This window comes from Lonchura striata, chromosome 12 (genome assembly GCF_050655825.1).
Source record: "Lonchura striata isolate lonStrDom1 chromosome 12, ASM5065582v1, whole genome shotgun sequence".
Classification (NCBI taxonomy): Eukaryota; Metazoa; Chordata; class Aves; order Passeriformes; family Estrildidae; genus Lonchura; species Lonchura striata.
The window spans coordinates 8,890,720-8,914,901 of NC_140714.1; the positions used below are offsets into that span (position 1 = coordinate 8,890,720).

The following is a 24,182-nucleotide window of genomic DNA, read 5'->3' on the forward strand; positions in this document are numbered from 1 at the left end:
ACAGAGAAATACCCCCCAAGACAGCCTTTAGAGCCAGATATGGGATGGAAAGCTCCCACTTACTTGGGACAAGAACTTCATGGGAGAACAGGATCTACTCCATGAAACAGATACCAACGCCCTTACTCCCAGCTGCAATCAAGTTAGATCATAACCAGAAATTCTACTAATAACTATGACAAAAGGACCAGGATAAGTAGAAATGTCTGTATGAAATTAAGTAAAGCCACAGAATTTGAGTGCCTTGACTTCAACATCACTAGAAAAAGCATTCTGCAGTTGGAATTTATATATATATAATACCACATAAAGTGCTGACAAACCAGGCAACTCTATTAGCAGCTACAAGTATTTAGGCCCTGTGTTTCCTCCATCCCTACCCCTTTAACCAGTACAAATATTTGCCATCTTTCTATCAAACTAAAGCAGTTTTCAGAACACAAGTTTTGTCTATAATGACATTTTAATCAACTGATTAACATAAAAAGGAACAAATTACATCATTAATTGAAGAATCCAGGGCCCTACCAGAACACCCAAACTACTCCACAGCACAAAAACCAGAATTTGGGTGGGAGGCTTTTTGTTTGGTTGGCTTTTTTAAGTATGAAAATTCTAAAAGACAAAGAGAAAATACAAAACAGTATTCTGTATTTCACATTTTTATTAGCTTCTTCTGGCAGGCATTACACTTGGGAATAATATTGCACCAGGCATTAAAAATATGAATTCTACCACAGGGACATTTTGCATTTAGAATCCAATATAAATATTTGTAATCATATTTCCATGGCTACAGATAATATTTGGTTGCTTGATTTATATGCATAGAAAGAAACAGTTGTCATAACTGTAAGAAACTGTACTTATCAAGTACATTTAAAGGGTGGGATTTGTTTTCCTAGAATATTACAATACTGTTTATTGATTTAGAAACTAAATTAGTCTACACAATAGCAGCTTCTCCCCAACTGCATTTTAAAATCTTTTTGTTTCTTGCTCCCAGTGTCATAGCATTAGATGAATTAGAAACAATTTAAACAAGAGGTAATTTTAGCACTTTGAGTTGAGTCAGAGAATTGTGTTAATGACACAAAATACCCTATTGTACTGATTCTTCGGACTCCCTCTTTCAAACAAAAAGGTGTCTTGACTGAACAGGCACATGCACGGTTTTTTTTCTGAACTGGACAAAAGAACAGAGCTGCTAGAGAATGGAACTCCTCCAGTCCTCACTGATAAACAATAAATAGTCGTATAAAAAAAGCCCATATTGTTGCTTTAGTCAAAATCCAGACTCTCTTGGGTACACTGCCCAATTAAGTTGCTAATCACTGAAGTGGCTCCTGTGGAGTCAGAATCAGTCATCTGTTTTCCGTGCCAGTCTACAGAAAGTCCAGTTGTGTTCCACTGTGTTTTCGTTGGCACGCTCGCTCATGTGATGGACTCTGGTGTTCCTGATCGTGAAGCCTTGCTTTGTGATGTACTCCATGAGATGGACTCGGAGCGACACTTCCTGGTGGTAATCACATGGCCCAAAGGTGAAGGACACCTGGCAGTCCCTGGTGTCCATCATGTGCTTATTCCACTTGGTGAAGTGGTTTGAAATGCCTTCCAGTAGTGCATGGACTTTCGTCGTGATGGTGAGCTGCGTGATGATCACAGCCACCGGGTTGGAGTACTTGGAAAGCTTCCGGGTGCTGGACAGCTCCACCACCTCCTCAAAGGTATCCACAGGATACAGCGGCTTGGGGTCATTAAGACACTGAATTAAGGGTTCAATCTGATAGAAGTCTGCTTCCTTCCGGAGCAGGTCAAACTCCTTGAAGTCCAGTGGCAAAGTGAGCTCTGAGGTCCTTAAAAAGTTAAGAACATAACGGAAAAGTGGTCCATCTCTGTCAATAAAGTAATTGCCCTGAGAGTCCCTGGCAGTGGGGAAGTCTCCCCTGAACATGGCCCCGAGCATTGAGTCAGGATATCTCGTTAGAGTTGTGAGGGAGGTCGTATACATGTGTCCACCCACATTTAGCGTGACTGGATCAGTCATCTAGAAAGAGAGAAATTGCAGAGTTTATCAAGCCCCAACAAGAAGATTCGATCACCTTGCTGACACACCTGGCAAATACTGCTGGAAAACTGGGGGGAAATCACACTTCTGTTCAACACCTCTATTTGTTCAAACCTGAACAAATCCAAGCCACCTAGCAACAAGGCACAACTGGCAACTAGACAGGATGGTACTTAGCATGCAGAATGCACATTTCCAGAATGCTTTAGAAATCTTAACAACTGAGCTACTGTTGCAGGATCAAGTTTAGCATTCGGGCAGCAAGTTTTTTCCTATTCTACAGATGGGGAAATGAGAAAAGAGAAATTTCCTGAAGAACAAGTTAGTCAGAATGAGGACGAGCAATGTTCCTTACTTTCACAATCTGGCTCTCATTCTAGAACAAAATCAAAACCAAAAAAACAGGGAAAAAAAAAAAGCCAAACAAACATTAAGCCTCTTTTTATCCCTCAAAAGAGGAAGACAGTGCAGGTTTAAACATAGGGGACCAAGAGCTCACAATCAAAATAATCCACACTTCGGCTCAGAGGCTTCGTTAAAACAGGCAAGGGAGAAAAAGAACTTTCAGCTTTTAATTCTAAAAAGAAATATTTATTAACAAATTAGCATGCTGCATAGAAGTGGGGAGCAGAGCACAAACCAGTCTGCATCAGATTCCAGATAGCACATGAGGAAGCAAGAGAGAAAGGAACATAAATCCCATCTGGCCACCAACTCTAAAAACCAGGACTGCAGCCAGCCAGAGAAAAGAGACATATGCATGGCAGCAGAATGAGAAGGGGAGAAAAATAAGATGTGCTTGTCTAGTTTAACACAAGATTTACAAGAAAAAATACTTTTCTTGATAAATAAAATGACAAAAATCCTTAAAATAATAAGCAAAAAGCATGAACTATTTTCAGCATTTTTGTTAGGAAAACGGTAACAGGGAGCTCAAGGCATCAGTTCAGTCCTGGCTGATTGTCCCTAGCAAATGTGAACCTGGGCACTCCCCACAAATGGCACAGGAGGTGCAGCACTCCAGGGAAGGTGTGTAAGCTGTTGTAAAGCTATTTTAACAGGCATAGTTTTCCTTCTCTCACAACTGAAGCTCAATCTACAGAAGGCAGATGTGGAAGGATTCTTGCTGCAAGACCTTGGAAGCCCAGTTGTAGTGCACAGTGCACACTTGCACTCACCATATATCCCCAGTCTCCATTATCCATCTGTTCACGTGCTTGAGCTGTGGTATTCCAAGTTTAACAGAAGGCTGCTGAAAGGATACACAATTCCTCTCCTCTTATCTTCCTGCAGGAAAAAGCACACACAAACACAGAACAAAACAGCAAACCATCAGTATCTACAAGAACACCAAGGGGAATGCTTTCCAATCAAAGACAGGCTCTCTGCCAGGAAAACATTCAGCTACAAAGTCACACTAGCAGGAGAATCTGCAAACCCTCTTTTCCCTCCTTCTCCCATCACATTACCTACAGGACTGTCTCTGGAGCACACGTAACCACTCCACTGGTTGCCTGAACATCCCAGTTTTCTTGAAAAACAAGCAATGTGCTTCTGAGGGCAATACATGTTCACAAGCAACCTTTCACCTGGGAAACTGTGAGTACTTTGAAAGACAGATGCCATTTTCCCAATTAAGAAAGTTTATTTAGCCACCTCTGAGGTCACACAAGTGATCCGTTAATATTAGTCAACATTCCCATGCTCCAGTTTCAAACTGCTCAGAAAAATAAATTGAGCATGAAAGTCAATGAACACTAAAAAGAAAAATCCCTCACTGCAGAATTAATAATTCAGTAGTGGAGAACTGCAACTGATAGCAAGAACATTAATCTACAGACAAAGAGTATGAAAGGACTTTCCAGACGCCTACTCTCAAAAGCAATCTCTGTAGGGACAAGCCAAAGGACATCTAACATGCTGTCAACACACTCCAACAAAAGCAATTTGAGAAGAGATTCATGCTGTGACTTCCCAGAAGATGCTGAACTGTTGACTTGCATAACAAGGGGACTGTCCACAGGAGCACAAGGCAAATCCACAGCCAGGCTGGCAGCTTAAGAAGGGGGAAGTGAATGACCTCAGACTCCAGTGCTGATTTGCCAAAGGTGGCCTGTCAACCTTGTCAAGCGATGGAAGGACAGGGAAGCCAGTTGTCAGTAAGCCTTTATCCCTACCCAGAGCCTGCCTCTCTGCTAGAATTGCTGAAAATTTAGGTCAGCTTGTTTTAAGTAGGGTAGAGCTTCTCAGCTTTGTTTATTTTTACATCTTAAAAGACCACACAGTTCCCAAGACTTCTGGTCCCATCCTCGTTACTAACAAACTTCAACATACAGCCACCCCAGCTAAAGGCAGCACAAAGATTTAGCCAAGCCAGAGCCCCACATTCCAAAACAACTGAATGTTCACAATTAATTCCCAAACAAAAAAAGATAACTTGCCCTTCTCATTCCTAGGAAATGAGGTTGGTTTCATTCACCACAGAAGAAGACAGCACATCCCACCTCTCTGTGCCCTGCTGCCCTGCCCAAATCCACAGCCTGGGCAAAACAGTGTCCAGCAGGTCAGGTCTTTGGGACCCAGCAGCACAAGCACAGCCCCAGCTGCATCTCAGGTGGATTAAAGAGTGAAAAAAACAAAATCAGTATATGAAAATAGTGAGGTCAGACAACACAAGACTAAGGAATACTAAGGTACAGAACAAGTCATACCAGGATCCTATTTTTACAAATTAGAGACAGAGTATGCCTCAAGAGAGTACATTAAAGCACATCCCCCTACAGCAGATAAACGTGGAACGCCAGCTCTTTTGCCAACCTCTGTAATTATTTTTTTTAACTCCTTAAAAAGCAAGAAGTGAATTCTTTCAGGGTTTTGCTGTTTGATTTTTTGTTTCATTTTGTTTTGTTTTTTGGGTTTGGACTTTTTTATTTGTTTGTTTGGAGGGTGTTTTTTTTGTTTGGTTTTGGTTTTGGGGTTTTTTTTTTTGGAATTGTCACTCAAGTACAGTTTGCAAACTTTTAGCAATAAACCAGACCTTTTAAATTCTAGCACTTGAATGTGTTATCCTGATCAAGTACAAGACGAGGATGACATGTAGATGCATTAAAACCATATGAGACTGTACAGGTTTCTGATAATCACTTGAAAGTGAAATGATGCAGCCAGACAGAAACCTCACCAGTAATCATGACAGAAGAGATCTGCAGTCTTAATAAAATTAACTCAAATTACACATCCAGAATATTTCAAAGGCAGAGATGTCCATCAGTGTTATTTTAACTAGTGAATATGATGTTATTTTGATCAGCATGTAAGTCCAGTACGGATGAATCAAGACTTCATCAGGGAAAGAGAGAGCCACTGCAAGCCAGTGCAAAGGCATGCTTTAGTCTTTGATCACAGCATTGCTGTGTAACAGTGGAGTAAAAAATTTACAAGAGCAATCATCTGAAACAAACCTAGCCCTCAACACAGAAGGGGCATGGAGAAATCCCTGTGACCATTGTGTAAGGACCCAGAACCACAAGGCACACACAGACCTCCCTGGAAAACCAGTGCTGGAGCAAGATGTGCCACACAAAAGGATGATACCAGGAGGTCATCCTAAAATGCCCGAGTGTGACCCCAACTCTTCACTACTTTCTTTATCAGCCTGGGAGCTCTAAATTTCTAGACAACTTCAGAGGTGAAAGTAGCTTAGTTTGGGGACAACCTGAGCTAAGGACTCACCAACCACATCACAGCAAGGCTGAGGATGGACACCCTTCATAACATGTGCCCTTTCAATGATGCTTTAAATCCTCCTGAATGGGATACAGTGATCATCAGTGGGGGTGGGCAGACACTCCATCCATCCTTCAGCACAGGCAGCCTCAAGCCAGCTCTGTCCTTGTGTCACACACCAATGGACTGCATGCAGGGACAAGCTTGCTAACACAGCTACTCCTGTCCAGACAGCAAATTACAGATGACACACAGTCATATCCCAAGGCAGCCTACATTTGATAACCACAAAAAATATTTAAAGTGAAATTCAGTCAAACAAACTGCTGACACAGTTCAGCCAAATGGGATGTCCCTCTCTGGTGGGAGCAGAAGTGCACAGATGGTGTCAAACCACAGTCCTGCTGTCGTGACACTGCTCTGCGTGCAGGGACAGGACACACAGCAGTGACACGGTCACTGGGGCTCCTGCCACAGCCCAGCACAGCCAGAACTGGAATGGCACAGTGAGAAGCAAGAAAAGCACTCAGGTCATCACTTTATACCCAACACACCAAACTGGATACCTGCATTTATAAAACGCTCACTCTTATTTCATATGTTATGACTCAGAGGATTACAAGGCTGTTTATCAGCAACACTGCTGCAACAGGTAGTGCCACTAACTCCAGCAGGGCTTCTCCCAGAACAGAGCTGCAAACCAGTTTGCAAGCTGAAATTCAAAGAAAGCATTTAAGAGTCAGATGAACGTCTGCATCTGGGAAAACACACAGACACACACACACACTCGGGCCAGGCCAGGGGGTGCCAACAGCCCTGCCAGGCATTCACACTGCTGGGACTACAGGCTACCAGCACTCCATGGTGCAACGTGCAGTTACTTAAAGGAGGAGCAGAAATACACCAAGCTGTTCTAAGTCCAGAGGCACAGATCACCTGATTTGCTCTGGATGTTCTTCATCTAGTTCTTCAAACAAAAGAATTAAGGGATTTACGTCTTTCATGGGCAGTCTGGTATCAATATTACAGCACAGGCTGTTTAACCTCAAGAGTTACCTTTGATTCCTATGTCAATAGAGAGATGGAAGTAATTCTAGCAGTGGCAACTTAAAATGAAAAAGAGCAAGGTAAAACTCTGACATACACTTGGCATTTCAGCTACTCACCCCCTTTGTGAGCTCCCTGCCTCTCACACTTAGATCTCACAAGATGAGAAGAAACTCCATCTACCAGCACAGTTACACTGTACAGGGACAAGCTCTCTCTTTCCCAGCCAGTCAGAATATCTGAGAGGCAAGTTCTTACTGTAAATTATTGGTGACTCACCTGAACTGACAAACACTGAGCAGCACCAGTGCTGACTGTTCTCCACCAAACTAGAGTGAGCTGATGGTCTGCAGAGCACAGTTCCAGCTCTGTGCCACCCTAACCAGGGGAGTGAGGAGGAGGAGCATTCTCAAAACAACCAGTTACCAAATTTTCTGGCAATTCAGGAGATCAGCTTCACTAAAGAAAGCACCTACCGCCTTCAACACATGTCAAGTTTATCATGACTAATGCAGTTTATTAGAAGTTAACTTAGCTCTTGCTTTTCTTGACCTGTTTTTTACTAATACACAGTCTTTACCTCAGGCAGGATGGAAAAACACTCACGCTAGCCACTCAACATTTTCACTCCTTTATGTTTAATTGCTTCACTGTGAATTCCAAGCTCCTGAAGTTTCCATCCCTTGCCCAAGGAGCTCTATGACATTCTAAGTCCTGATTCCAAACCTTTATTTGGCCCACATTCCAGTACAACTTTGGCCCTCCTATAAGAGACCCAAAAGAGGACTCTAAATATCCAGCCTGGTCCTGCTGAAGCAACCCAAGGCACTCAGCCTTCCAGGACCAGTTATAATAATTGGGGTTTATCCATGTACTTTGCTTCTGTGATATTAACCAATGTTTTTCCAATGAGAAACATATCTCTGAACAGTTTAGGCGGAGGGCAGGCGTCAGAAACATCGAATCTGCCTACACACAGGTGGAGCTTAGCACACATACGGACCAAGGAGTGACAGGTACGTGGGACAGCAATCCCCCTGAAAGCCCAGAGTGGGGTCCAGGGCTTCAGCAGGAGCCGGGAAGTGCCCGTTTCCATGCCAGAAGGGCCAACGAGACCGTGGTAAAAGAACTCTCCCCGGATCAGAGTGATTCAGCAAAGACGCTGGAGCTAACCCGTTCTGCCTCTCTCCCCGCTTTAAAGTGACCCGGGAGTGCACGGCCCGACCCCCGCCCCGGCCGGAGCCCGGCTCTGCCTGCTGTGCCGCGGGCGGCAGGAGCCGCTCCCCGCCCGCTCCGCGGCAAAGCCCGCGGTCCCGGCCGGGATCCCGCCGGGCGCCGCGGCTCTCACCCGGGCATCCCCGCCGCGCCCGACCGGGAACGGGACCCGGTACCGCCTGTGCCAGCCGCACCCGAACCCGGGGCCTCCGCTCCGTGCGCCCGGCCGCGCACGGCCCCGGAGCCCGGCCCGGCTCCTGCCGCGCTCGCCGCCCGTCCCGCCGCGCTCCCGTCCGCGGCCCCGCCGGGGCAGCCCCGGGCTCGGCCCCGCGCCCGGCCCGGCCCGGCACTCACGGCGCAGCTCTCGGCGCTGAGGCGGAGCCCGGCGGCAGCAGCGGCGGCGGGGACGGTGCCCGAGCCCGGAGCGGAGCCGCCGGCGCGGGCGGGGACGGCGCGGGGGCGTGTCCCGGCGAGCCCCGCCCCGGCGGCCGGGGGCGGGGCGGCGCGCCCGGGCCGCGCGTTCCCGCCGCCCACGGGGCCGCCCGGCGGCTGGGGCGCGTCCCCGCGCGCGCGTCCCCGCGGGGCTGCGCGGGCCCGGCCGGGGCCGCGGGCGGGGCGTTCGGGCGCGCGGCCCCGCGGGGGCCCCGCGCGGCCCCGCTGCCGGAAGTGGCGCAGGGAGGCCGCGCGCCCCTCGCCGCCGTTCGCGCGGCGCGGGCGCTCTCGCGAGAGGCGGGGGCGGGGCCGGCGGTGCAGGGCGAGAGGACACGGGCAAGATGGCGGCGGCGGCCCTGCGGCACCTGGCGCTGCGCGCCCGCCCGGCCCCGCACGGCCGCGGCGCCGGCACCCCGCTCCTGCGGCTCCCGCAGCGCCGGGGGCTCCGCCTCTCCGCGCCCGCCGCCATTCAGGTAGCGGGGAGCGCTGCCGCCCGAGCGGGGCTCGCGCCCCTCAGAGAAGGGTCTGGCCCCGGGGCGGGCGGGCGGGCGGTGAGGGGACTTCGGCCCTGGGCCGAGGTGACTCCCGGCGTGTGGGGAGCGTGTCCCCGCTCAGCCCGCCTGTCTCGCAGGTGACGGTGCGGGACGCGCTGAACCAGGCGCTGGATGAGGAGCTGGAGCGGGACGAGCGCGTCTTCCTGCTGGGCGAGGAGGTGGCACAGTACGATGGCGCCTACAAGGTACGAGGGAGGCGTTGGCGGACAGGGAAGGGGCCTCAGGCGGGCGCTGACTCCTTTCTCCTGCCCTGCAGATCTCCAGGGGTCTCTGGAAGAAGTACGGGGACAAAAGGGTGATCGACACCCCGATATCCGAGGTCAGGCTGCCCTCTCTCCTATCGTGGTGATCCCTCCATCAGCTGCTCCCTGGTGCTTATCCCTTGGTTTTCCTCTCTTTCAGATGGGCTTTGCAGGAATCGCTGTTGGTGCTGCTATGGTTTGTACATTTGCATTTCTCTACTTCTGGTTTTAAAGGTTAAACTGTTTTTATGTCAAATAGCATACTTCATGCTTTTATGTAAAAAAACATATTTCAATACATTTAATAGGCAGGGTTGAGACCAGTGTGTGAATTCATGACGTTCAACTTCTCCATGCAAGCGATCGACCAGGTGATCAACTCTGCTGCCAAGACCTGTTACATGTCTTCAGGATCCATCTCTGTTCCCATCGTCTTCCGGGGTCCCAACGGCGCCGCGGCCGGCGTGGCTGCCCAGCACTCGCAGTGCTTCGCCGCCTGGTACGGCCACTGCCCCGGCCTCAAAGTCGTCAGCCCCTGGAGCTCGGAGGATGCCAAAGGGCTGCTGAAAGCATCCATCCGGGATGATAATCCAGGTGAGCCTGGAGGTCGTAGCAATACCTGGCAGCCGATCCTAAGGAATGGCTGGTTTTCCCCACAAAAACAAAGATTGGTTAAACCTTAAAGCGCTCAAGGTTGATTGGCTGCAGGTGTAGGGTGTGTAAAAAGACACAGAGGGATTAATGCTTTCCCTCCATGCTAACAGTAGAGTGATTTTGTACTGCTGCACAGGCATCAACCAGGAAACCTGGAAGCATTTATAAATCTACCATAAAGGGTTTAAAAAGGGTAAAGATGAGTTAGGAGGATTATATTATTATATTCCTGCATATATAGTGCCTATATAACTCAATTTTATAGATCATGAAATTTAAATGATAAATTCAGAATGTCCTTTTTTAAGAGCAGGGCAACCTTTGACTTTCATTTTTTCACAAACAGTAATTAAAAGTTTGAAATCTTTCTAAAACTAGTGACTGTACTGTCATGTACCAAAAGTAAAATAGCTCACCTCATTTCTGAGTAGTTTTAGAAGTTTTTTAAAATATTTCATGATTGAAGTAAAGACTTAAGATTTACATTTTTTAAAATTCCTTCTGTAAACATAGTCCTCACTCCCTTGTTGCCTGGGTGGGTTTACTGTCCTGAGCTGCAGGACTGTTAGTGGTCAGTGCAGGCCTGTGCCTGCAGGTGTACATGCTAATCCAAGTATGTTTCCTTCTAGTTGTGATGCTGGAAAGTGAATTACTCTATAGTGTTCCCTTTGAAATGTCTGAACAGGCACAATCAAAGGAGTTTATTATTCCCATTGGAAAAGCTAAAATAGAAAGGCAAGGTAAGCTGAGAATGCACTTGTTTCCTTATTAATTGACATGCTTGGAGACTTTCTAACCTTTGTCTGTTCAGGGTACTGCTGTCACGGGGCAAAGGAAAGTATTTCAAATATTCTTTTATCCAGTAGTGTGGTTTCGTGTTCTGTTGCCCTTACAAGGAAATATTACCTGATTGTCCATATCTCAGCTTAAAAAACTCCATAAAGGATTTGTTCTGTAATATAGATTGGGTAGTGATGGCTCAAACAGTTTTCTCCTCACCTAAGTATGTGATTTTGGTCAAAAATGCAAAAAGAGATCATTGTAGTGTTTCAGCCCACTTGTTCATAATTTACCTTTGAACTATATGAACTTTTGAATAGAATAATCTGAAAACTATATTAAATTCAAGGGCAAAATTTGTGTCTTAACATGACCCTTCCGCTCTTCATGTTCTGTCTGGGCTCAGTATTTCAAATAAGAACCTTAAATTTGGAAGTGAATCCTAATGCTGCCTTGAAAGGAGCCTGGTCTAGAAAAAAACTTAAAATCTCAAGAGATTTTTTTTCTACCACTTGTGTCTGTTCTAGGAACTCATGTTACATTAGTAGCACACTCAAGACCCGTTGGCCATTGTTTGGAAGCAGCTGCTGTACTTTCCAAAGAAGGTGTAGAGTGTGAGGTGAGTAGGGTTTGGATTACTTTTCTATATCCCTGAAGTGGGGGAAAAAAAGTTCTGCAAAACTACAAGTGTCTTAATGCTTGCAAGTGCCTTGGCAGCATGTGCCTTTCACGTTTCTGAGTTAGGGATCTTTGTCTTTGGAGTCAGAACAGCTGAAAGTGCTGAGGGGCCCTGTACCCCAGCCGAGGTGACTGAAGGCTCAGCTCAGAGCCAGGATCACACTCTCCCTCCTCCCAGGTTATAAACCTGCGAACCATTCGGCCGATGGACATCGAAACGGTGGAAGCCAGCGTGGTCAAGACAAACCATCTGGTAACCGTGGAAGGAGGTTGGCCCCAGTTTGGAGTAGGAGCTGAAATCTGTGCCAGGATCATGGAAGGTACTCAGTTTCACAGCACATTGATCTCATTCCCTATTCTAAATCCTGATTATTCTTGATGAAGCCAGGCAAAAGCAGAGTTACAGGTAACATCAGACGAGCTGGAGCTGTCTCACTCTAGAGATTTTCATAGGGTGGATGACCAAACCCCAGAGTGCATGAACACAAACAAGCCAGAATGCTGCCTTCTGGAATATTAAAGCTTCAGGAACAAAATTGTTTAAATAGAGTAACATTCAGAAATGGAATCAAGATAAAACCATAGTACTTGGCAACCTGACACTGTCTTCTGTTTCAGGACCTGCCTTTAACTACTTGGATGCTCCAGCTGTGCGTGTCACCGGTGCTGATGTCCCCATGCCTTACGCAAAAATCTTAGAGGATAACAGCATACCTCAAGTGAAGGATATAGTATTTGCAGTGAAAAAAACTTTGAATATATAAGTTGTAAATAGATGTTTTAAAATCCTGCTCTACAAGGCATTCTTGGTGTTGGGCATGTTATATGCATAATTTCTGTTGTGTAAGCTCCATGATCTTTTGTACAGTGGGGAAAGTATAATGACCTCCTAAAATATTTATATAGGGTAACCCCCCAAGCCACACTTCCTATATGCAATGTGGTAATGCTTGTTTGTTCAACAGTACAGCTGGGTTAGTGCTACTGTTTGTGGAGAAACCCTGTTCTAAATTTAGAGTGAGGGAAAAATCCTGGTTTTGCTTGGCTTGTAAGTACCAGAGGCGCTGTGTTGAACCTGCTGCAGCAGTGATTGAGTGCAGAGCTGCAGAGAGCAAGAGCAGGCCTCGAATGCTGTACAGCTGCAGGAGCCTGAGGTTGCAAGGCTCATTAAAGAGAAATGATCAGGCTGATCACTGAAGCCCAGCCCATCAGGACAGCAGTTCACTGCAACTCTGAGCAGAGGCTGTGGCAACCCAGAGGCTGGGTTCAGAGATGATGGCTGTTTGAAGAGCACTCTGCAATGCAGAAAGGTTTCTGAACAAGAGCTTAAATAAAGATCCTGAACCTTTCCACTATGTGATGGGAAACAATACCTAATTTTTCTTTACTAGGTGCCACATAAGGGAGAAGTAAAAAAAAAAAAAAAAGTGCCCAGATGCTTTGCTTTTACTACTCGAGATTTTTTGTGGTTTCTTTTTTTTTTTTTTTTTTTTAACTCCCCACCTGGGCTGACAACAGCACACTCTTGCTATAGTTCTTGCAGTGCAACATGAGTTAGTTTATTCAGCTGCACTGAGCCTAGGCAGCAGGTGTGTGGGCTGTGTATGAAGAGATAGGACACATTCAGAGCAGCCTTTTGGAGATCACTGCATCCCAGGGAGCTCTGCCAGGCTTCCCTCAGCAGATTCTGGTACAGAGGGAAAGCTGCCTTGAGGAGCCTGTGCAGCAGGGTCTGCTCTGCCGCTCAGGTAAATGTGGGGAGAGGATCTGTAAACAGACAGAAGAGCTTGGGTCCTATTTTCGAAGAGCCAGGAATACTTCCCAGGGTATTTCCTTTAGCAGAGGTGCTGCTCAGTTCTTGGGAGGTCTGGCTTGGAGGTTGAATCCCACTGGAACATATCCACCACATGCTGCTGAAGGAATTCCATTAACATTTTAATAAAAATGACTGAATATCACAGGTTACATGAAACTTTGTACAGACATTCTCTGCATAGTAACAAACACTGATGTACTTGAATTTAAAAAAATGGATTATCTATAATCCTTTAAAGTGCAATTTGTTTAAGGTTTTAAATCAAAAAGGATCTTTCAATAAAGTTTAAATGATAGAATTAACTCAAAATAACTTTTCATTTAATTAAATCAACAATAACATCCCAGTGCCCTATAGCCTCCCACTTCAACTGCTTCCTCATTTAAAAACACTTTCCCCTGGAGCTGCAGGTAGGATGTCCATTTAAACAAGCTTCATGAGACAGCATTTTAACTCCACCAGCAAACGTGGTGGGAATAAGATTTAATTCTCCAGTTCCCTCACCTGTGCAGTACATTTTAAGGGTTGGATTATGTAAAACATTGTTGACTCCATGCAGCAAGAATTAAGATGAGTTACAAGTGCATGAAAAGAGTTGAAAAACTGAGCAGACTAAAACTACATTCCTGTAATTTGAAAAATGGGGTGGAATGGAGCTAGCAAAAATGCATTAATTTACCATCATCATGGTGATTCCTATTTTCAGATTTTTTTTATTCAGCTGTAGAGGAGTTGCTGTACCCCTGAAACTAGCTAGAGAACACAGTTCTTGCAGCCAAGTAGAGACCAGAGTACTTATGCCAGCATGGCAAAGCAACTCGGGCAGAGCAGTGCTGTTCCCCAGGAAAGCTGAAACCCGGGAGAAGGGAGCTGCAGCTGCTGTGTGCTGGTGGGTCCGTTGCTGGTCAGGAGGGTCAGCACAGGAGGGGGAGAGGGAATTGAATCCTGGAGTGACCAATGGCCTCAGCTGATCCTGGGAGCACTGTAGTCGCAGGTCTGTGTTCTCTTCAGAGTTCCTTTCTGGAAGTTTTGAATGGAGCTGAGCAAGGCTCCCCGGCCTGCGCTGACCTCGGGCCGCGCCGCGGGCACCTCTGTGCTCGGGGGAGGAGCTGCGGGCGGCGGCGGAGGCAGGGGCGGCGCTGGGGGGACGGACGATGCTCCTGAGAAGGTGGGGAGAGAAGGTGCAGTTTGATTATGCCAGGGATGTCCTGCCCCAGAGGCCTGCGGCTGCTTGGCTGGATTAGTCCCATCATCCCCTGAATGCCAGTGGAGTGTGAGGAACAGAACAGATGGAAAATGCCGAAGTGATCAAATCCCTCTATCTGCAGGTGAGTCATGTCATCTGAGATGCCTCTGAAATGAAGCCTGAAGGGCCTCAGGACTCAGATGTAAAACATGACTCATGTGTGATCATGCACCAAGGAAAACAGATTGCTGAACGGGACTTCCCAGATTCAGCTTCTCCTTTTTGTCCCTAGTGAGGCAGTTTGTTCTTTGGGATATGAACAGTAACGAAGACTGGAAGCAAATTTTACTACCTGTTCTTACTTACATAACTCACTTGACATTCCTATGAATGAAGAATCACATCACTGTAGTATCTGTGATGAACATTTCACTTGGCCAGATTATACTTCAGTTCTACAGTAGTAACTGCAGATAGAGTTTTCTGGAAGTGTTTTATACTTCCAAAGTTCTGTTTGACTTTCTCCAAATATGTTGTAACACATGGTTGCTTTGACAGACTAAATGAATCACAACACTGTCACACACACCTCCAGCCTGTCTCTCCTGTTCCCACCAGCCACCCTTGTACTCTGTCCCTTGCTTTCTATGCCAGCCACATCCACTTTCTGCTTCACATGCAACCTCAGCCTCCACGTCCTGACTCCCTGGGAAGCCAGAGCCCACAGTGGAACATGCAGCTGGTCCAGCAGCGAGGGCCTGCATGGAGCTGTTTCCTGGCAGTTCCCATCCAGGCAAGTGGCTTCCCTTATTTACCCCAGGCACTCTCCCAAGCACCCCGATCTTGTGCAGCTTCTGCTGCTGCACATTGCAGCATCACTGCTACTCAAGTCAAACAATAATGGGCCTATCTTGTCTCATATTTTGGAAGGAATAGGGTCATAATTATTAATATCCTGGTACTCAGCAGCGAATCTGAACTATCATCAAGAGCATGAGTTATGCCATAGGAAGACTGAAGAGACAAATTACACCTATTAACACTTGCTTCCAGTAGCTCTGACCTACAAAGAGGAATATACTGGTAAGTAGCAAGAACTGTGATACTGGGCAAGGTAAAACAACATTAAGGCAACCAAGAGACTGTTGTTCCTGAAGTAGAACTGCTTGCTAGAAGTGAGCAAATTCAAGTAATTATCTAACTTTTATGCCACTCTGACTCAAAAGAGATTTGATGAAGGATAAAGCTCAACTACAGAAAGCAGACAAAAGTTCTCCATGCTCCATTTGTCTCTCAATTCCTTATCAACAATTGTTTTTAGACTAACAAGTAACAGTAAAAACAGAATTGCTGTTATTAAAACAAGCAGTTATACTAGATGAAAGACATAATTCAAAACTCTCATTTTCTATCCGTACCGGTCTTTGAAAAAAGACTTTTCACATATGAGAGCAAGCTCAAAATGCAGAGTATTCACATAAAGCATTCAATTTTGCCAGTGTACATTTATATATGCTATGACTGTAGCTCTTCCAGCTCTTCAGGAGAAATTCTCATTGGCATGAAAGCCTTCTGTGAAAACAAAGCTTTGAAGTACACATTGAGCTCATCTTCACTCTCTTCCTTTCCAGAGGAAAAGTCCTAATAGAAATACCAGAGATCAACTGAAACAGTTTAATCTACCTGTTGCATGTAGATCAACTGCTTTCTGAAGTAACCAAGACTATACACAATGGCAGCACAAACTGAAATAAATTGCATACTGGAGCCTTCTAACTTATACAAATCTGCTTTTGACACTTGCCAAAGATGTACATCAATTTACTGTTTGAAATGCTGACAAAACAATCCCAGCATTAGAGTCCTGTTTGTCTCGTGGATGGAGGCCAGGAGAGAAAAACTTGGCCAAAGGAAGAACAAGACCAAGAACAGTCCAAGTACCCATTCAGTGGTTGAAGTGGTCAGGGCAGGACCCTGCACCAGCCTACTTCCAAACAGATCAGGTAAAATGCTGTGAAAGCACCAAGAGCAGCTAATCACAAAAGAAATGGCATCAAAGAGATGCAAGAACTGCAGAAACAAAGACAAGATTTTTGTCTGGAATTACAAGGTGAGGCTGAAAGAGACCATGCAAGTAGTTGCACAAGATGCAATAGGGAATGACCATAAAGCAGTGGCCAGGGAATACAAATACAGTGGTAACGTGGTGAAAGAAGGCACATGTTTGACACACAGAGGGCAAAAAAGACACTAAATGCTTGGATCACTAAATATTAGTAGCCAAGATTCTATGTGTTATCTTCAGCTTTTGGCCTGGTTATTTTACAGGAGTAGAAAAGACACGGAAGTGGGGGCAGAGAGCACCTTTCTTCCTGGAAAATTGTTAAATTCCTCAGGACTCACTATTATTGAAATTGAGCTGGTGACAACATCATGTGGTTAAACTCTTGGGAAACTGATAACAGAGAATTACACCTTTACACTTGAGCTCTGCTGTAAGACATAAATACTTGCAGGGTTCAGAATCTCACTAGCTATGGGCATTACATACTGAACCTGTTAATTAAGAGCATGATTCAGAAATCTTCAAATCCATTCACTTCAGTTAGGTCATCAACACCAAGCTGTCCTTTCTTTCTTGATACAAGTGGTGCAAAAGAAATCTTAGTTCACACACATGCATTCATATACATTTACATCTACAGATGAAATTGTTCTGCCCTACAATTAAATATTTTCCTCTATTTGCTAGAAAAAACATTTGACACAAGTGCTTAGCTATCACTAGGCCCTTCCAATACATATGTTGAGGGACGTTGCCTGCAAACACACATATTCATTCATGCAGTTTTAAGAATAAAACACTCAAACAAGAACTTACCAAGGGTTTTTACAGGGACATTTTTGTTAAAAGAGTGTGTTAAAAGGAATAGGAAGTAAATCAGATGCTGTAAACTTGATGCCTGAATTGAAACAAAAACTTAATTATGAATTTAAAGTGACAGCAATTGTGCAAACAGCATTAAAAACTTGGCTGAGAATGGGATGTGAACAAAGAAAATAATTTTAGTGATAGTTTTTAAAGATGCTGTATTTCATTAAAATAATCTGTAAGAACATTCAGATTTTTTTCTTCCATTCCCTCCCAATACTAAGCAACTTCAAGATTTGCATCCAACTTTCCCATTCAGAAACAGAGCATCTTTAAAGAGATAAATCAGCATTAGCTTACTTTTCTGAAAATTCACGTTCAAAATGATGCATGCTCTATTGAAGACAGCAGAGAAAAAGAGAGGACACAAGTTAATCATCCAGTTCTCGTGTCAAAGTAAGAAAAACATACTGTTAGCTGAAAAGTTAGTACAGAAGTCAATACATTCTTACTCACAAATATGAGGACAGTAGATTGACTATTTCATATTACATTTACAATACTTCATTCAATTCTGAAAAATGAACCACCATTTTCCATGCTCTAAACATTATACTTGATCAACAAATACAACATACATGCTTTCAGTTGCACATGCCATAATTCAAGCTCTACAGGATTAATGTGCATTTTGAGAGATTTAGAAAGAAATCTGCAGGAAGATTAGCCACAGAAGACAAAATCCATTCAGTTCAAGAAACACTTCCTGCTGTATTAACACCTGTATTCACACTTGTGGTCAGAGACTCAGGAAAAGCATTTCCTACAGCATTCCAACTGTTTTACAGGAAGGTGAGGGGCAGGAAACATGCACCATATGGCTGTCAATGAAACATATGTCATACTGAAGGATTCAGAACAACTGGCACGGAAAAAGATTGTTAAGTTTAATTCTTTAACTATTCCTGCAGAGAAGTCCAGAGAAGCAAAAGTGACACTCTCCAAATTGTTCTCTGTTGAAAGATCTTGCTGCATCTTACGGGCTTATCTGATTAAGAAAATATTCAGTGAAATTTTAAATAACCCATACCACACTGTTCTGCACCCCTTCTGATCCTAGCCACTGCTCACAGCCACAAAGAAAATGAATGGTTTTTCCCAGCAGAAGCAAAGAATTGTGGAGGAAAAAAAAAAAAACTACACTGGGAGAATGTTAGAAACACAGGATGTTACATTAGAGTCACTTGCCTGACCTAACAATGTATTTCAAATATGTTATTTAGCCAAATACCTGCAACACCACCAGCCCAAAAGGTTCTCACCAGTGAGAAGAGCCCATAGAGCCTACATCTCCAGAGGCACCTTTCCCCTCAGAGCAGGCCATGCTCTCCGTCCTGCAGCTGCAGCTGCCGTAAGACAGCGGAACCCAACCATGGTTTTATTCCTCAGTCTGTTTTCCATCAATTCTCCCAAGCACTCTCCTGCAAGCCAAGCCTCCCAGGGCTTTTGTTCAGGGACAAAGAACCTCTCAACACGTGAGCAACCCCCTGCATGAGGTTCCTTCCCAGGGCAAGTCAGCCTGGAGCCCGTTCCCCTTTGGACAGTGTCTCTCTCTGCACACACCCACACTATGTATGACCAGTTACAGGCCAGGATGAGAGCAGAAGCTTCTCTTGAGGGCACTTTTCCCCATCAGCCTTAGTTTTGCTGTGGTATTGTATCAGCAGGATGCTCTGAGAGGCCCGAGTTTTCACACAGCCATACCAAACTAGACAGACTGAAAGCTTCAATGCCTTTTTTAGAATCATCTCACCACACTGACACCCACGAGCAATTTTGGTACAGAGGTAAATATCCTTAGTAAGTACAAGGAAATTAGAAGAGAGAAATGCAAGCTACAGATGCATCACTTGTCACAAACAAGGTCCTACCATGGGACCAGTGTGTCTTTCCTCAAGGCAGTAAAAGCAGACTTGCTTAGAACAGCTAAAACTACAACACTGCTGGTGAAAAAAAAAATCTAGTTTTCTCTCAGAATTAATATCTGAAATTTCTTCTACAAATTCTACTCACAAAAGCATTCCTGAACATGTGACACTTGGCTTTACACCTCATAAACAGCATCCAAGCCACTGGCTCACTAAGGCACCTCCAGTGTGAGGATGGGTACAAGCACCATGTCAGACAGGGCTGATCCCCACAAGTCATGAGGAGCACACTGCCACAAGACAACCAACAGACACACTGTGACAATATGGTTTGGACTGAGACAAGCTTTGAGCACCAACCTGAGCTATTTTGATCCACATCTGCACATAAACCTGCATCTCATGCTTAAAACTTGAAAAAGCTTTCAACCAAGTTCCAACAAGTCCAAGTCAGAACATAACTAAACAGCAGTTTTATAGGGGAAAGAATGCTTTCTATACATCTGTCCATTTTGGAGCCACATGTCAGCTACATCCTTATGGAAGCCCTGGCAGGATTGGCAACAAATTCTCTAGATCACAGTCAGTGCATCCAGAGAACAGCACTGTTACTGTGCTACACAGTAACAGTCATTATCTTGCTTAGGTTAACTGGGTTAGTTCCTACCATACACACTTCTCATGCCCTCAACTTGAAGGAGAAATTACTAATTTGAATTTCAGCATGACTGATTTGAATTACATCACACAGACTACAGTGTCCTTTGAAAGACTATGCACAGCAAAGACAAATTTGATTTCATTGCTTTGGTTAATGACTTGTGCTATGGAGAAAGTTCCTGGGACCATAAATCCTATGGCAAGAGTCGCCATAAAAAATGGCAATGCCATGGGCTGCTTCCCCTCTAGAAATGTATTCTGTTAATATCTTTTATTATTAATATTGGCCAGTGTTCCTCTTCCAGTCTTTTAGACTGAAGCATATCCACTACTGCTCAATATTCAGATTTGTAATTAAACTTTCACAGTATTTCTATTGCCCACTCAAGCAGATTCTTCACCACTTCCCACCCCTGCTTTAAACATTAGCAAAACTCTCTGCACAGCCACCCAGTAAACTGAAAAACAGAACTGGCCAAAAATAATAAAGATACTATTTTTACCCAAATCAGTCTTGTTTCTAGATTTGTTTCTACAAACTCTACTGGGTTATCAATGGTGTGTAGCAGAACTGGGGAGATTTATGAAGCTTAAGCCACCAAATTTGTCACACCTAAAATTCCTGAAAATAAATCACAGCAGTACAGGAATAAAAAGAACAAAGAAACAAGGGATGGACAAGCAGTATTTCAGAGTCAACAGACCATTAACACCAAAACAAATGCATACTGCAACATGAGGCCCAAAAAAATGCCTGGAAAGTTGCAATGTGGGTAGGCCTGGAGTAATACAGACTTTGAAGCAAGCAGGTACACCCTGGGTAAATCATGTCATGTGTATCTCAGAAAGGTTATAATTACAAAATAGGTTCTCTGTGACCTCAAAAAATAGCACATGCCCACACTCAGGCTGCCACAAGGTAACTGACATCTCGGTGCTCCATCCTTGAAAAACATCATCCCTTGATCATCCTTGGGAATAACACCACCACTGAGGGGCAGAGGGGGTAAAAAACAACATAAAAAAAGATAAAAACTGTAATGATTCTTGAACGTACCTGCTGTGGAGGGTGGAGTGGGGGATGATGGAGATGTTAAAGGGGAACTCGCCCCAGAGCCTGCTGAATAAAACAACAGTCAAGTAACTACAGCTGTGACACAGCAGTTCAACACAGACAGGACAGATTGCTAGAGGCAGGCCAACTTTATTGACTGAAAATCTAATCCTCCTTGCACATCTTAGGAAATATACTCATTCATAGCAACAGTGGCTTTACAGTAGAGAGTATGAGAGAAGCCCCAAAGACATAGGAAATGCACCCAATATTTCTCAGTGGGAAACATTACTGTTGCTTAGGCTGTTAAGTACATCATACAAATTCTGTTCACATTAAGAGTTGTGCCAATGCATGGGTGGCACCCCATCTCTCCTAAGAGATAATATTCAGTCAGTTGCTGTATTCCACAACAAGCTGGTTTTGGACACATTTTAGCCAAAAAAAATCGACTCTGGTAATCTGTTCATTCCATAGTACCAACCACACCTTTTAAATGAAAATTTGTCAAAGACTCTGTTGTTTTAAAAATTGGCACTGAAGGAGCAATTCATTCATCTTAACACCTTACTATGTAATACAGATCACCAGAAACTCTCTCTGAAGACTGCATTATTTAATGGCCCATTACTTAATGGACATTGTTGTTATTCAACTCAAATATCAAACACAATGAAGAGACTGATAATTTTTTTCAGGAATGGGGCATAGAAGAGAGGAGACATTACTTTAAATTAGGCAGCTGAAAATATAAAATTGACAAGATTCTTAAGCCCTCAATTTTACTTATTATTAAATACCCAAAACAGTGGTACCAGGCTTTGATAGTCAAATATGTAAAGTGTTGGTAATCCCAAATCTTTTCAGAGTGAAAATGACAGTAATAAGAACAAAACTGACATAGCTGTGCAGAAGCAAATTCCTCTCTCTGTAGTTACCTGAGTTATTTGAGTTGCTGTATTTGGCTGAGTGTTCTTCCCCACTTTCATTGGCAGACCGCTTTGACTTCTTTAAAAGGGAGCAGAGGAAATGGAAGATAGGAATGAATAATCACTTCTATGGCAAGAATTGAACTGACACACAGATTTGTAACAGCCATCCACTGCATCACACAAGGTTTTTCAATGCTCAGCATCCCCTTCCCCACACCCAGCACACGCTGATGTGGTTACAAGAGCAGCAAGGCTGTTTTGTGCTCAAATAACTCTAGCCAGGCCCCAGGGAACTCCAGTGCCCCCTGACCACAAGGGAAAGGAAGGAAACTGAGATACACACAGACACACACACACACACACACACACACACACACACACACACACACGTCCCTCCCCAGAAAAGAAGAGGAATGCAGACAGTGCTGCAGGCTCCAACACCTCCCCAGGGAGTAGGACAGAGCAGAGCATCTGGGTGTGAGCTGTTAACCAAGACTGGTCTCATCCAGCAACCTCAAACAGGCTGCACCAATATACAAGTCAGCTACCACTGTAACTTAAATTTTTAGTAAATCTATTCCCTAGCTAAAGAAGTGAAAACAACCAGGAAGTAATACAGAAAAACATAGGAAGGAGTACAGTCATGTACATATGGCTAAACCTGTTCACGGTAAACGTTACAAAAATAAACACATATTTTTCTGTGGAAGAAACCTATTTAAAGATTGCTTACTTTTCGTGCCAAGATCTTCCTTTTCTTTTTTTCTTCTTCAGAGCCATGATGAGATTGAGCTCTTGTCAACCTTCTGTGCTGGTGAATCTGCAAAATTAAGGAAAAAATAGAAAAAGACCATAGTAGAATCTCAAATGTTTGAAAACAATGTTTGGGATACAAGAAAACACACTGTAGTCACTATGCATGCTTGGATTTCCTTTTTCATTTCTAGCCTTTCCTTCTGGTAGAGATGGAGACTTGTACTGAAGTTAAAATGATCCTCTAACTTGGGAGCCACTACCTGTGAAACTACACCTCTTAAAATAGTGAAATGCCATACAGTTAAGAGCTGTGATACAACTCCTCATATTGCATTTCTGGGAAAGTAAATCTGCTGGTGAAAGCCTTTACTACTCAAAATCACTTTTGAGTAAAAAGTCACTTTCTGCATGTAAAACGTCTGTAGGAAATAAAGAAATGTAGACATTACCAATTTCTGTTCTTCTGTTAATCGCTTTTCTATGCATTCCTTGGAGATTTTCAATGCCTCTTTTAGCTTAGTAGGAATCTAATACAGAATGGGGAACAAAATCATAGCACAAAATGTGATAAAGGAAAGCACAACTTCACTGATCAAAACTCACCCACCATACATCTGATGACATTTCTCATCTAAAGCCCCAAGATGTGACATTACTCCTTTAGTGAAACAGAAAGAAGACTCTAGATGCATGTTTTTCTACTCCAAATCTATCAACAGATCAGCAGGGACAAAGAAACACCAAACCCTGGAAGGGATACTCTAAAGGCAAGGACAGATAACTACTTTGAGACTCCAGACACATCCCCAAATTTCTATGAGGCCGACAACACAAGACACAGGGCACAAATCCTCCAGAAGAAGCACCCTGGGGCAGCTTCCAGTGGGACCAGATGTGCCCCTGAAATGCCCCAGTGCTGGAGCTGGCAGCAAAGTGCTGATGGTCTCAGGTAGCAAAACTGGCTTCCACAAGTGCTTACAGTGTGTTTCCTCTCACTGCAAGGGACCTGCAGGGCTCAGAGCCTCTGCTCAGCCAGAGCATCACCATCAGTCACACAGATGGGCTCCATCCAGTTCAGCAGCTGCCCTTGAACACCCCTGGGTCACATTGTGCTCCCCTCTAAGGGAGGGGACAACGTTCCCAGGGACAGTTCTCAGGGACAGTGTGGCAAAGGAATGCAAACACTGATGGCAACAGCCATAGAGGCAAATAAAGCCAGCTCTCCTCAACCCCCTCTGCCAATCAATATGTAACTACCCCCATCCTGGCACTTCCACAAACATCAGCAAATCAGTGTTGAACTCTACCTTAAACTGTGGTTTCTCTGAGTTTGTTAGCAGGACGTCGCTGAATAATCTGAGAGTTGATAAAGAAAAAGAAAAAAGAGGAATATTATCCCCAAGAGACAGGAAAAGAAAATGAGAATACTATTGGTACTGTTCGCTTACTTACTGTTCACAAGGGTTGAGGACAGAGAAGCAAAAGGGAAAAGAGGGGTTTACTCTTTTTCCTTTTGCTTCTCTGTCCTCAACCCTTGGCCACAAATTTCTATGTACTGCTTTTTATTTTCTAAGCACTGCTG

The 24,182-nt window shown here is 44.4% G+C and overlaps 3 protein-coding genes across 27 annotated transcripts in view; 1 reads left to right on the forward strand and 2 right to left on the reverse strand.

Moving 5' to 3' along the window:
• Positions 1-646: 646 nt before the first annotated feature.
• KCTD6 (potassium channel tetramerization domain containing 6) lies at positions 647-8,500 on the reverse strand. Of its 10 annotated transcripts, none has more exons than XM_085590373.1 (4): positions 8,411-8,500; positions 4,510-4,671; positions 3,247-3,355; positions 647-2,047 (listed from the first exon to the last, which is right to left on the reverse strand). In XM_085590373.1, the coding sequence occupies exons 3-4, from the start codon at positions 3,271-3,273 to the stop codon at positions 1,361-1,363; spliced, it is 714 nt and encodes a 237-aa protein (XP_085446499.1). In that variant the 5' UTR covers positions 3,274-3,355; positions 4,510-4,671; positions 8,411-8,500; the 3' UTR covers positions 647-1,360. The 10 variants fall into 10 exon arrangements, with proteins under 10 accessions (XP_085446499.1, XP_085446501.1, XP_085446493.1 ...); XM_085590375.1 differs by lacking the exon at positions 4,510-4,671 and adding an exon at positions 6,382-6,506; XM_085590367.1 differs by having other exon boundaries at positions 4,510-6,506.
• A 302-nt stretch (positions 8,501-8,802) lies between these two features.
• On the forward strand, positions 8,803-13,510 carry PDHB (pyruvate dehydrogenase E1 subunit beta). The gene is made up of 9 exons (XM_021530471.4): positions 8,803-8,961; positions 9,120-9,227; positions 9,299-9,361; positions 9,445-9,480; positions 9,593-9,878; positions 10,568-10,678; positions 11,246-11,337; positions 11,575-11,716; positions 12,015-13,510. The coding sequence occupies exons 1-9, from the start codon at positions 8,830-8,832 to the stop codon at positions 12,158-12,160; spliced, it is 1,116 nt and encodes a 371-aa protein (XP_021386146.1). The 5' UTR covers positions 8,803-8,829; the 3' UTR covers positions 12,161-13,510.
• Positions 13,319-24,182, reverse strand: part of PXK (PX domain containing serine/threonine kinase like) — a 33,034-nt gene continuing 22,170 nt past the window's right edge. The window contains exons 13-19 of one of the 16 annotated variants that reach the window (XM_085590361.1): positions 23,908-23,956; positions 23,050-23,127; positions 22,578-22,664; positions 21,851-21,920; positions 20,916-20,975; positions 17,280-17,361; positions 13,319-14,372 (exon numbers count right to left, since the gene is read on the reverse strand). In XM_085590361.1, coding sequence (XP_085446487.1) covers positions 17,306-17,361; positions 20,916-20,975; positions 21,851-21,920; positions 22,578-22,664; positions 23,050-23,127; positions 23,908-23,956 — 400 coding nt within the window. In that variant the 3' untranslated portion in view covers positions 13,319-14,372; positions 17,280-17,305. Of the gene's footprint in view, positions 20,979-21,850; positions 21,921-22,577; positions 22,665-23,049; positions 23,128-23,907; positions 23,957-24,182 lie in introns of all 16 variants that reach the window. The other 15 variants (XM_021530994.4, XM_021530984.3, XM_085590365.1 and 12 more) reach the window with 15 other exon arrangements.